The 14,249-nt window shown below is 37.2% G+C and overlaps 1 protein-coding gene across 4 annotated transcripts; it reads right to left on the bottom strand.

The window, feature by feature from the left end:
- Nucleotides 1-916: 916 nt before the first annotated feature.
- Nucleotides 917-6,767, bottom strand: LOC104088646 (U-box domain-containing protein 35-like). 4 transcript variants are annotated; one of them, XM_009593364.4, is made up of 8 exons: nt 6,346-6,767; nt 5,631-5,707; nt 5,082-5,203; nt 4,789-4,995; nt 3,580-3,832; nt 3,381-3,476; nt 2,355-2,783; nt 917-1,773 (listed from the first exon to the last, which is right to left on the bottom strand). In XM_009593364.4, exons 1-8 carry the CDS (start codon nt 6,506-6,508, stop codon nt 1,063-1,065), a joined length of 2,058 nt encoding a protein of 685 aa, XP_009591659.1. In that variant the 5' UTR covers nt 6,509-6,767; the 3' UTR covers nt 917-1,062. The 4 variants fall into 4 exon arrangements, with proteins under 4 accessions (XP_009591659.1, XP_009591658.1, XP_009591660.1 ...); XM_009593363.4 differs by having other exon boundaries at nt 5,631-5,725; nt 6,346-6,764; XM_009593365.4 differs by having other exon boundaries at nt 5,631-5,725; nt 6,342-6,511.
- Between the last annotated feature and the right edge of the window lie 7,482 nt (nt 6,768-14,249).

The following is a 14,249-nucleotide window of genomic DNA, read 5'->3' as shown; positions in this document are numbered from 1 at the left end:
TTTAAAGCGTTAGAAACTAGACTCGAAGATCTTTAATTTGATAGGTCATCCATCACATAAATCCTTATATATATGTAGATATACGCGTCCAACTTTTAGTCTATCATGTAATATCCAATTTGACTTGGACTTAGGGCTCTCCTTATACCCCATATCACTTGTAATATGTCTATACACTTATTATCATATCTAATTGATATTCACTATATTAATAGTCCTCGTCTGCACACAAAATAATATAATTAGCACACATCAACTCTTTTACTAGCGCTTAAGTACTTCGAAATTTTTCGGGGTGTTATAATTAAGTTATTTCGTCATTTTTATATCGTAAGAGTAAAAGATCTACATTATTTTAAAAATAATTAAATAAACTATTTTGGTGTAGCACTCCTAGATTCCTATTCTTAGTTGACAGCTATAAAGTGCTTGGATGTTTATTGCATCGTTACAGTTAGACTTAACTAGGTTAATAATTTTCCTTTTAAAAAAAATCAGCCTTTAAATCTTTTTAATACCCAAAGTAAATCCAAGCCATCAGTTTTCTATGGACAGATGGCACGAATTTAAGGGGGTATTGACTATCACTGGATTTATAATCACTGGAGCAAATCCGGACCTATATAAATCGATTGTTGAATTAACCTAAGAAAAGTTTTCAGTGTAGCGACAAAGGGGTTTAAAAAATGTTTTTGGTCCTGAGTTGGACTTAAGCTGGACATTTTAACATTCTTTGATCCTATGGTCTCCAATCCTTCCTCCTCACGTGCTTGTAGGTAATGTAGGAAAAAGCAGCTTAAGAGTTTATGCTTATTCAACAAACGTTAAAGATATTTGCTATATATTCAGTGAAAGTAAATTTCTTTATTCCTATTTCCTAATTAGACCTTTTTAACAGCAATAGGGGGCACATCCATCAGCCAAATGAGATTGGATCATTAAATGAATGCTTAGAAAATTATAAACTTACAATTCGAATCTCTGTGACAAAATGCTACAGGTTCTTTCCTCATTATATATTATCCAAATGAGATCATTCGTATGAAAGTGAATAAGAAAACATTAAGAGTCTATACTTGGCTTGCTATTCATTCCGAGTTCTTTAAGCTTATTAAGCTCAGGCAATATCACCGAACCAAGATCAGGTCGATCTTTCTTCCGCAGCTCAGCACATTTGAGTGACAATTTTGCATAGTTAAGAGTTTCTTCCATTGGCCAGTTTGGCACTGTTGGATCTAATATGTCTGCAAATGTTCCGTTCTCAATGGCCCTCTCGACGTGATGTGTTAAACCCATCGGAGGCCTTGCAGTAATAATTTGGAGCAACATCACACCAAGTGAATATATATCTGATTTAGTCCCTAACTTTCCTGTTTGTTGATATTCAGGATCAATGTAACAAAACGTTCCTGCAGCTGAAGTCATGTGATATTGTGTAACACAATCAGCTACAGATGGTGGAACTAACCTTGCCAAGCCAACATCACTAATTTTGCAGGAATAATTGCTGTCTAAAAGAATGTTCGCTGGCTTAAGGTCACGATGGACAAGAGGTTCTGGTTTTGCTTGGTGAAGGAATAGGAGCCCTGTTGCGATCTCAGCAGCAATTTTAAACCGAATTTCCCATGGGATTGGAGGGGTGTTACCTTTCCGGAAGAGGCGATCTTCCAGGCTGCCATTATTCATGAACTCATAAACTAAACATCCATACTCGGGACATGCACCTAAGAGTAGAACCATATTTGGGTGCCTCATGAGACCGAGGACTTGAACCTGTAAATGACAAAGCCTATTCTATGAGAAAGGAATCCTCAAACTTTCCATCCAAAAGTCGAATTTGCAAAATGTGCAACAGCATTTGGCTTGTAAAAACTCCCTACTCAAGTCAATCAACTAAGTATTTACAAAATGGTATATTGATAGCATAGATGAGAGAGTAGGGCCTTCCTCCAAATGAGAGACTACTTGCACATTAATCAATAGTCTAATTTTTAAAAAGAAAAGGGTTTGTGGTGCATATCTAACACTAAAAATGGATTCTTAAAAGTGCTTTTCAAAAATTGTAACTGAAGCATATACACAGAACAAAAAGTTTTAGATTAAGCATATACATAAAAGTAATCATGTTATGCAACAGAATACTTCAAGATACATAAATTTTTCAGTCTAAAACTGGCATTTTGTCATGCTTCCCTTTAGTGATCCAGTATAAAATAAATCTATAGTTGACTTAATGCACAGAATTCAATAAAGAAGAAAGTTACTCAGCCAAACAAAAAATATGTTTTATACATTGTATTCATAATATGCAGCATAAGATCAATTTCTGTCAAAACATTGGAGAGATAACATACCTCTTGCTTGAACTGTTTCATCCCTTGTGCAGCATCGGATCTCAGAACTTTAATGGCAACGGGTGTGTGATCAAGTTTCCCTTTGTAAACAGGGCCATATCCACCTTCACCAATCTTCTCCGAATTTGAGAAGTTTTTGGTGGCTGCCTCAATCTCTTCTATTGTGTATTTCCTATAGCAGAGATCACTCCGAGATAGATCATTTAATGCTAGATTCTTTTCTTCTGTCACTCGCTTGGCCTTCAACTCCGCATATTTTCTTCTTTTTGCTTCTATCTCAGCCAACTTTTGTGCTTTTTGAGCAGCTTCAATGGCAGCTCTGCCTTTCGCTTTTTCCATCTCAGCAATAGCGAGAGCTGCCTCTTCAGAAATACGGGCTTGTTTGAACCTACTTGCTTCTTCCATTTTCCATTGATGAAGCTCTTTAGCCTGAAAATTAGAAGACATTACATATGTAACTCCGATAATTAGAAAAAACGAGACTTGGCATGAAACATGTAAAACTTATCCGAGGATAAGAAAAGGGAGAAAGCTAATTAAGACAGACTTCTTACTTTCCAATTCGTGTTTCAGAAGGGCTTGTGTGGGATCAGAGACACAGTAACAACTTGTTCAGAAACTTACACACGATTGAAAAATCACGTATTACTTTTTAATTCATACATTGGATTGATAATATGTGTCTTATCATTCTTCTATATAAAAGTCTTGATCTTATGGTGTTGCTTGGCTGCAGCCATGTGGTCCTGGCGTTGGTTGCCCCAAGAATCTTTATTACTTATTTTTAATTTACTATACAAGTTCAGTTGAAACATGGAACCGACCTGATCTAGATATCTGCCTTGTTTTAAAAAAAAAAATCAAAGTAACAATGGACTGAATATTCACTTCCACAAATGCTAGTTAACTTTGAAGAAAACGCATGCAAGGAAGTTTAATTTGCAGAAGGCTGGTTTTTACATGCCTTTTTTCTAATAATTTAAATGACTTTTAATCTTGCGGTTGTAGACACTTAAAAAGTTATACCGTTTGGTTTGCCGAGACAGCTTCTTTGCAAGCTGTGTTGTACATATTCAAGGTTTGCCTTAGCTCTAGCTTTAATCTGTTCATCTCAGCTTCCCACTGCATATAGCAATTGATGATGAAGAATATATTACTAAATGAAACTGCTTTTTCTTTCACAACAATCAAAATAGTTAAGACTGTCTATTCATATTTCACTTACCGAAGATGAGGAGCTACAATTTTCTTTTACTGAAACTTGAGTGAAATCAAGATTTTGAGCTGTGATATCTACTGATCCATGGCTAAGAGGTGCAAAGAGACCTCTATCATCGGACGGAGAACTGCGGCTATATGAATTCCTAGGATCTCTAGTATGAACATCAAGATTGTCCATCGATGCATTAGATGGTCCAATTTTGAGCTTCATCATTTCAGAACCTACAATGTTTTGCTCTGGCCTCGTATATACTGACCTGTTTTGTAGCATTAGTTTATTAAAGCTCAACATAAAAAAGAATTATCACCATCTTTGATAGAGCATCAGAATTTAAGCTGTTCCTCTATGCAGTTTTCAACACTCAAACTTCTAAGATAAGATGGTGATACAACAAATAGAAGCTAATGATTTGCAGTTTAAACTCGGGACACTGCTTAAACTTACTTTCCCTCAGCCATGTTGGATAAGTTTGTGTATAATGACAAACTATGTCTTCATAGTAAAATATTTGGAAGAAAAGTAACAAAAGATATTTCAATGGCGTTGATTTTAACATCTTTAATAACTAATATTTTGTTTTACACCAAGATATGTCTAATAATTGGAGTACTCAGTGAATGGAAATTGCCAAAATTACTGAAATAAATACAATGAATTAGAATTGCTTAAGATTCATTTTGCATAAGTTATGACAAGTTTACTGGTGATTCTTGGGGTTTAATTCGGATACCTAGTAGCATCATGACAAGTTAAAGTGACAATCTTTGGTTAATTCATTCTTGAAAACAAGCATGCAAGCAGTAGATGCAGCTTCATTTTTGTTTTCATATGCTAGCTAGTTTGAATGCACTTGGGCTCAAAAGTAACTGCCAATCTTACGGCTATTGGTAGTGTAGGAAGACTCGCCCTAGCCACTACAGTGACCCCAACCCTGACGCTAGCTGAGAAGCACCTTTCACTTTTCCATTTACCAAAAGTCTGCTCTCCCGGTTTATCCTTTCTGATTCCCTCACCCAAACTCATAAGAAACAGGCCTAGCTGCCTTGCCATAACCTGTCCTCAGACAGCTCATATTTCATTGAAATGTTTACCGAATATTTTTCTCAGTAAATTCCTCAAAGTTAAGGACAATAAGCAGTCAGTGCGCAAGCTTTTCCCAAGCTCAACAATACTAAAAAGGTTGACCAGAATACATCCTCAGTTATTTGGTACCTGGATACATCTGATGATTCAGAGTAATTACTTAGCCTAGCTGCTGACCACGCTTGGGAAGATGGTAGCGTTGCTGACAAAGAACTAGCAAAAGGTTTTGCTGCTGGTCTGACTGACTGTTGCTTTCCTTTCGAAATCACGTATACAGTACAGAAATCTGGTGCAGACTTGTTTATGATAGTTGGCACATCATGACTCCAAAATTTCCTGCAAAACAGAAAGAGAAAGATCATCCTTTAAGCTATTTATCCACAAATCAAACGGAGTAAGAGCAAGTAATTGATCATACTAACCTGGAAAGAGCACTCCTTGATGATGCACCAAGAACAATGTTGGTGATGCGGTGGTTGTTAATATAGTCTAGAAGTCCCTTAGACACTTCAATATCCTCAATGACAACCTCCTTCACTGCTATCTTCACCGATCATTTGAACTTGAAGTTAGATTTAATCAACATTATTCCACAGTGATATAAACCTATTTTTCTCACTTTGTTATATAAGATGCTATGTGGGTACGCAATATATTGCTCGAATGGTGCAAAATGCATTTACGCTAAGATACCATGTTTTGTGATCTTACAGGTCTCTTATAGGATGAGCAGTCTTTAAGCTTTGTTGCCCTAAGTTTCTCACGTATGAAGCTTATTGTTTTTGCTAGTATTGACGTCTATAAATTATTTCAAGTTCTTCTATAGGGCATTCAATATAGCAAAATTGTCATCGAGGAAGAAGGCATAACACGAACAGAAAGATACAAGTTCTAACTTTAATATGCATTTTCTCAAAAGCACCACATGCACTTGTTTTATGTATTCTAGTCTACTAAATTGATCAACGTACCCCTTTACGTGCAGAGTAAGCCCTGAAAGGTGTAAAAACCTTATGAGTATCTTGATCACTCAATCCGCGATTTGAACCTTGAACAACACCATTCTCTACGAAGTAAGTAGAAATACCATCATAAATAATACAAATAGAAGGCATAGGTCATAAACATTCAATTAGGAAGCAAAAAGGGCAACGCGGGTGAAGCCTTACACTGCAAAAATTTTCACCCACCCTACCCCTCTTAGCATTTCTCTCCATTTTTAACTCACCCCGCCTGCTTAAGTTTTCTTTTATACCCAACTTTATAAGAAACGGGTTAAAGAAATGGGTGCATTCAACAGTAAAAAATGTTAATTTTCATTTAACCTGCCCCTGCTTTTGATTTTCAGAAAATACTTAGTTTTAACCCGTCCAAACCCGCTCCCCAAATAAGAGTTCCCCTGTCTTGTCCTATCGTGTTTATGATTTGCCCACCCGCCCCATTGCCATCTCAACATTCAATGCCTAGCTTGAATGCTGCAATAGATATAAACTTCTAATCCAGTTTTTTCCAAAAGAGTTCTTTTACATTACCAACTTGGGAAATTAAGAAAACCAGCAGTATAGGATACCATGATGAGACTATATTGAAATAATGCAAGTTCTTGATTCAATTGAACAATCAAATGAAAAAAGAGCGATAAAATTAAAGGAGAGGAAAATGTGATGAAAGAGGGAGGGTACCTACGATTTGTTGAGTTCTTGATCCGAACATGGACCAACACAAGCGTCGGATTGCTTATCACGAGATGATCAACAGCCCATTTGACAGCAGAGGCGCTGTGCTTGTCTTTATCAACGGCCACAATGGTGGGATGGCTACAATCATCGGACGAAAATGACAAAGGCATTTTCTGTTCCGAGGAAGGGATTGTTACCCTTTTTGTGCGGAATAATATTCCAAGGAAGGGATTCAATAAACCCCTTGTGACTACCAAAAAGAGTTATTCTCTTTTCCTTTCTGAATCTTAATGGAGAAACGGAAGAAGAGAAATAAGAGAAAACATGTCTCTATTCTTTTCTACGAGGAATCTTAACAGTTCGAAACCAAAGTATCAAATGTCATTGGTGTTAAACAAAAGATTGTCTTGCCGCCAAAAATGGTGGCTAATCTGCCTTTGCGTCTACCTCCGTACATTTTTTCAGAGTGTTTGACCCAAGGAAGACTACATTTTGGTCCAAGTTCAAAACTCAACGCAAAAATTTAGAGATTTTTTGTTTAAACTAATTTTTTCTTTTTTAAGCAAAAGCCACCAATTTTGGTATTGGGTTCAAACTAATATAAATGCTAGTGAAAGATACGTTTCTTTGATTAAGAAAATAAATAAAATCTAACGGCCATTGGAGACGAATTGAAAAAAAATACATCTATAAAGTATCTCATGGCTTCACGTCGAGCAGCGAAGCCAGAAATTTTGGTAAGGGTGTTCAAGATTTAATATACACTAGTTTTTAGTGTACGTGCGCTGCGCGTGTACTTCCACTTAATTAGTATAATACTTTTAAGAAAATTACATAAATTTTATATTAAAATTATCTTCGGGTATTATAAGAGAAAAATATAGTATAAGTTTTTAAATATAATTATTACTGATCTTAATAACTTAATTACTCAATAAAGCAAGACACTCTACCTCTGATATTTTCCTATTTTCAATTTGTACAGGAGTGTTTTTTGTTTTAGGACTCATATGTGACATATATAGCTAGAATATTTATATATATATATATATATCCTTATTTGATCATAAGTAGGCCTATATAAGTATTCGTTATCTTTTGATGATTATTCCGTCGTCAATTGATTTATATGTGTAAGGTAATTTGCATAAAAGTTAAGATATTTAGGTTAGTGATCAATTTTATGCGTTTATTTTACGTTTGTGTTTAACTGAAATGGTAAAATCAGAATAGATTTTTAAGTTTTAAATATTAGAATTTTGTACATAGTTCAAATAAGGAAGGGTTTGGTATATAAAATTTAGTAGATTTTAAATACCTAAAAATTAAAAAAAAAAATTAAATGACTATATTTTCTAGTATGAACTCTATTTTTAAAGGGTAAAAGAGGCAAACGACATTTCGCTAAGGGCATTCGTACTTTTAATATAGTATTGATGTATACAAAATAATTTTTGATTTATATACCCAGTATAATTTTTTATATACACTATAATTTTTTGTTAAAGGGTGTTCAACTGACCACCGTTCATTTTATGTACCTATGCCACTGTTCATATCTAAAGGTGGCCTAATGGTCAATAAATGAGAAAAGGCCTTAAAAGATCAGGGTTCAAATTTTGTTGAGATCTTTTTTTATATGTTTAAACCTTAGTGATCAAAGTTACTCAATACTTATACTTACGATGGAAGGTGGCTGCAACATATTCCCCGCTGAGTGAACCCATCAACCTTTGTCCTCCTACCATCATCATACAGCAGCTTATATAAATTAATGCACAACATGGAGCCACATAAAGACCCCTAAGCATCAATACACCCATATAAGTAATTACATAGGACGACAAAATTCACAACTACCCAATTCTAACCACCAAGATTAGTCATTTAGCCTTTAAGAGTGCGAAAAAGAGTACCGGGGATAGAGCACGGCTATGCAAACGAATTAACAAATAAAGCATGCCGCCGCAGGTTATGTGTGGGAATCACCATTGGAAGCGAAGGAGAAAGTTTATAAACATACTCAGTAAGTCTCATACACAATCTGTAAATATTGAGACAAGTCTTTGAGATACCATGATGTTGTTGAGATAATAATTAAACTTGTTCATGCATTATCTGTCTTTATTTTTAGTTCATGAACTAGTAGGTTAAGTGTACTAGGGGATGCATGCATTGGTGGAAAACTCTAGTATTAGTCTAGTAAGTTCTTGTTCATTTACTTGGGATAGGAGAAGTCTAAAATCAAATTTAGATACATGAATTCTACGCTAGATACATTGTGCAAATGTCATGGCTCCAAATTCCCACCTTAGGATGTCGTGATGACTCCTAGTCCCTAAGATTAGGTAAGCCTAACATACATTGAGAATTAGCATAAATAACAACTTCGATATCAAATTAAACTGTTAAATTATCATAATAAAACTCAAAACGGTACAACTGTCAAATATCTCCTAAAACCGTTGGGTCTGAGTCATAAGCTCTACAGAGAATGCATAAATAATCTCTAAATACAACTTTGTTTGAAGTGAAGATAAACAATAGTAAAGCAACAGAAGAAGGTGACTTCGAGACCTGCGAGCGTCGAGCAGGTATACCTTGAAGTCTACGGAATAACTGGTCAATCACTGGCGTCCAGCACGAGCAGATATACCTGGATCTGTACAAAAATGTGCAGAAGCATAGCGTGAGTACACCACAATAGTACCCAGTAAGTATCAAGCCTAACCTCGCTAGAGTAGTGACGAGACCAGGTCAAGACACTTACTAGACCAAGGGATCCTAAACAGATTATAATATAATCTAATAACGGAAAGCAAATAATTAAATGGCAACAAAGCAGTATAATGATGTAAGGCTACAACAGATGTAAAATCAATAAAGGACAACAAGAATGAGAATGTGATAAGACCAATAAATAATCAAATACAGTCAAATACAAGTGAGTCAAATGAAGAATAACAATAACCGTTCCACCAACAAGCTCTTTCAACATAAAATGTACAATAAGAATCACGACTGAGGCACCACACCTTATTTTCTTTCACATTTCACAAATCATAACCACAATCTTCCTTATATCATTGCTTGAGCTTTGAATTTATTTTAAAAATATTTTCTCAAAATAGCTACACGCGTTTTAGCCCCCATATCTCACCATGTGGCTTCAAGTAATTCCCTTACTAGCAACACACGTATAAATCCCACCTTATCCTACCGCATGCGTTTCAATATCCACCCTTATACCACCGCATGCGTATCAATGTCACAGTACAATAATCAACTCGTATCACATGTGCCCATATCACAACGTTACCTAATCAACAATAACAATATTACCACAACACATAGCCCACGACTCAACCACAATATGTACAAGAATCTCCATAGTAACAAAATGAATAAGAAACAACTAAACAAGGAAAGATATCTTGATAATTAATAATTTCAATCTCAATGTATTATTGTCGTTCACAACTACATCTTCAATAACTCACAAATAAGGTATTTCTAAGAAATGAAAACTTTCACTCCAAGTGCATAACATAAGCTTAACAATGAAAGAGATAGAATGGAATAGAAACTGCTTCTAAATGCATGAGAATAACTCAATAATGGAAAGAATAACATGTAACAACAACTACAAATAAAGGCACATAAGGGAAAACCTCGACATTGAAAACTAGCATATATAATAACAACTTCAAATAAGGCATGTAGGAATAAACTTGACAACGAAAGATTGAACAAATAATTATAGCCTCAACTAAGAGCTTAGTCGAATACCACATAAAGCCCGTGTACACACTCGTCACCTCGTGTACACGTCTTCCACGTAACTAAAATAGTACAATCAACCCAAATCCTAAGGGGTAATTTTCCCACACAAAGTTAGGCATGATACTTACCTCAACTAGACCAAATCAACACTCAAAAATAGCTTTTCTTCTAAAATTTACCTCTGCGCGACTCAAATATAATCAAAAATGACTTAATATCATCAAACAATGCAAGAGAAACTAATTATGATTAATAAAGTTATGATCTTTATACAATTTCCCAAAAGTCAACAAAAGTCAACCCCAGACCCGCCCGGTCAAAACCTGGTCCAAGGGTAGATCCCAACTATCCATAACCCCACCAGTCCATATATGTGTTTTGTTTTCAAATCCGAGTCTAATTCGACTCTCAAATCTCAAATTTTTATTTTTCAAAACATAGACAAAAATCCCCAATATCTCTCTTTGTTTCTCATATATTTGATGTTAAATCTCATATATAATCACGAAATATGGTTGGAAATTGATCAAAATCACTTACCTAATGCTTTTATGTTAAACTTCCCTCTCCAAATTGCCTATTACCGAGTCTAAGGTTCTAAAATGAGAAAAATGAGATCAAATCTCGTCATTCCAGCCCTTTTGTTCAGTTGCAGATGTGGCAATTGCGATACTGGGTTCGCAATTGCGAAAAAAGACTAGCAATTATGGCATTTGACAACCTAAGAGGAAGTCGCAAATGCAACGTTGGAATGCGACCAAAATGTTGCAATTGCGAAACTACCCATACTAGCCTACACTTCACAATTACGAGCGAGGAACCGCAATAGCGAGGCCGGTGCTCACAATTGCGATAACTGCAGTAGCAACACACCAGCAATGCAAAAATGAGTTTAGTCCAATCCAAAACACGTCTGAAACTTACTAGAACCCTCGGGGCTTCAAACCACACATCCACACAAGTCTTAAAATATCATACGAATTCGCTCGCGCAATCAAAATACCAAAATAACATCTAGAACCACGAATCGAACATCAAAACGCAAGAATTTCAAAAGAAAACTCAAGAACCTCTAGAATTGCAACCAAACGTCCTAATCCTATCAAACTAACTCCAACTGACACCAAATTTTGCACACAAGTTTCAAATACCAAAACAGACATATTTCAAGTCCCAAAAAAATTCCAAACCTGATAGGTACAAAGTCAACCTACGGTCAAACTTAGGGAAACTTCTAAACCTCAAATTGCCTACTTTCGACAAAACAAATCAAATCAACCTAGGGACCTCCGAATTCAATTTCGGACATACGCCCAAGTCCAAAATCATGATATAAATCTATTAGAGCCATTAACATACCGTTCCCGGATAATTTTTAAAAAAGTCAAACTTCGGTCAACATTCCTAACTTAAGCTTCTAAACCAAGAACCAAAGGGCCCAATTCAACCCAAAACCTTTACAGAATGAAACTAACCAACCCCGCAAGTCATAAAACCACAAATACACATATGTGAAGCATAAAAAGGGGAAACAGGGCTCAAATACATAAAATGAGCGATCGGGTCGTTACATTCTCCCCCTCTTAAAACAAGTGTTCGTCCTCGAACGTGCATAGAGACATACCTTAAGTGCCAAAAAGGTGAGGATAATGACTCCGCATGTTGTGCTCGGTCTCCCAAGTTGCCTCCTCGATCAGATGACCCCTCCATTGAACCTTCACTGATGCAATGTTCTTTGACCTCAACTTTCAAACCTGCATGTCCAAGATAGTCACTGACTCCTCAACATATGTCAAATCCTTGTCCATTTGGACTGAGCTGAAATCCAATATGTGTTATGGATCACCATAATACCTCCGGAGTATGAAAACATGGAACACCGGGTGAACTGCCGATAAGCTGAGTAGCAGTGCAAGTCTGTAGGCCACCTCACCCACTCTCTCAAGGATCTCAAAAGGATCAATATACCTAGGGCTCAACTTGCCCTACTTCCCGTATCTCTCACCCTTCATGGATGAAACTCTGAGCAGAACCCTCTCTCCCGCCATGAATACTACATCACGAACCTTTCGATCAATATAACTCTTCTACCTAGACTGTTCTATACGAAGTCGATCCTAAATCAACTTGACTTTCTCCAAAGCATTCCTAACCAAATCAGTGCTCAATAACCTAGCCTCTCGTGGCTCAAACTAACCAACTAAAGAATGATACTGCCTCCTATATAAGGCCTCATAACAAGCCATTTGTATGCTCGATTGGTAGTAGTTGTTGTTGGCGAACTCTGAAAGCTGTAGAAACTGATCCCATGAACCCCCAAAATCCATAACACAGACACGTAGGATATCTTCCAAGATCTGAATGGTGCGCTCAGACTGCCCGTCCATCAGGGGGTGAAATGATGTACTCAACTCTATGCCTAACTCACGCTGCATGGCTCTCCAGAAATGCGACGTGAACAGCGTGCCTCGATCGGAGATAATGTACATAGACACACCATGAAGATGAACAATCTTATGGATATAGATCTGAGCCAGATGCTCTAAAGAATGGGTAGTCACAACCGGAATGAAGTGCGTAGACTTTGTTATTCTATCCACAATAACCCATACTGCGTCGAATTGCTTCAAGGTCTGTGGGAGTCCAATAACCCATACTGCGTCGAATTGCTTCAATGTCTGTGGGAGTCCAACAACGAAATCCATGGTAATATGCTCCCACTTCCACTCTGAAATCCCAAATCTCTGAAGCAAACTGCTTGGCCTCTAATGCTCGTAGTTCACCTGCTGACAGTTCAAACACGAAGCCACATACTCTACTATATCTTTCTTTATTCTTCTCCACCAATAGTGTTGCCTCAAATCCGGATACATCTTGGCGGTACCTGATGAATGAAATACCGCGAACTATGGGCCTCCTCAAGGATCAACTCACGTAACCCATCCACATTGGGCACACATATCCGGCCCTGCATCCACAACACCATGTCATCTTCAATAGAAACCTCATTGGCATCTCTGTGCTGCACTGTGCCCTTAAGGACAAGCAAATAGGGGTCGTCATACTGACACGATCTGACGCGCTCATACAAAGAAGACCGATAAATCACGCAAGAAAGAACTCGACTAGGCTCCGAACATCTAGTCTCACAAACTAATTGGCCAAAGTTTGAACATCCATGGATAGTGGCCTCTCTACTGCCGGTAAATATGCCAAACTGCTTATACTCTCTGCCTTTCTACTCAAGGCATCAGCCACCACATTGGCCTTCCCAGGATGATATAGAATGGTGATATCATAGTCTTTCAGCAACTTTAACCATCTCCATTGCCGCAAATTATGGTCCTTCTACTTGAGCAAATGTTGGAAACTCCGATGGCTGGTATAGATCTCACATGGAACATCATACATATAGTGCCTCCAAATCTTCAATGCATGAACAATGTCTGCCAACACTAATTCATGTACAGGGCAATTCTTCTCATAAACCTTCAACTGCCGAGACGCGTAGGCAATCAACCTACTGTCTTGCATCAATATCACACCAAGCCCAATACGCGACACATCACAATACACAGTGTAAGACCCCGAACTTGTAGGTACCACCAACATTAGGGCCGTAGCTAATACAGTCTTGAGCTTCTGAAAGCTCACCTCACACTCACCGGATCATTTGAAAGAAGCACCCTTCTAGGTCAATCTAGTCAAAGGTGAAATAATGGACGAGAAACTATCTACAAAGGGGCGATAATATCTGTCCAAACCATGGGAACTCCGGATCTCAGTAGCTAAAGATGGTTTGGGCCAACTCTGAACTCCCTCAATCTTCTTCGGATCTACCTTCACCCCTTAACTAGACACCACATTACCCAAAATTGCCACTGAATCAAGCCAAAACTCACACTTGGAGAATTTTGCATATAACGTCTTCTCCCTCAAGGTATGGAGCACGATCCTTAAGTGCTACTCATGATCCTCCCGAATGCGAGAACACACCAAGATGTCGTTAATGAACACAATGACGAGAGAATCAAGATATGGTTGGAACATATTGTTCATCAAGTGCATAAATGCTGATGGGGCATTGGTCAGCCCAAATGACATCACTAGAAACTCATAGTAACCATA

This window comes from Nicotiana tomentosiformis, chromosome 2, assembly GCF_000390325.3.
Source record: "Nicotiana tomentosiformis chromosome 2, ASM39032v3, whole genome shotgun sequence".
Taxonomy (NCBI): Eukaryota; Viridiplantae; Streptophyta; class Magnoliopsida; order Solanales; family Solanaceae; genus Nicotiana; species Nicotiana tomentosiformis.
Note: the sequence above shows the minus strand (reverse complement) of the source record. Positions and strands in the feature narration are given on the sequence as shown.

Coding starts and splice junctions, on each gene's coding strand:
- LOC104088646 (XM_009593363.4), bottom strand. CDS start 6,508: ATGCCTTTGTCATTTTCGTCCGATGATTGTAGCCATCCCACCATTGTG. Junction 5,726..6,345: donor GATCAAGAACTCAACAAATC/GTAGGTACCCTC, acceptor CTTACTTCGTAG/AGAATGGTGTTGTTCAAGGT. Junction 4,996..5,081: donor TCAAGGAGTGCTCTTTCCAG/GTTAGTATGATC, acceptor TCTGTTTTGCAG/GAAATTTTGGAGTCATGATG.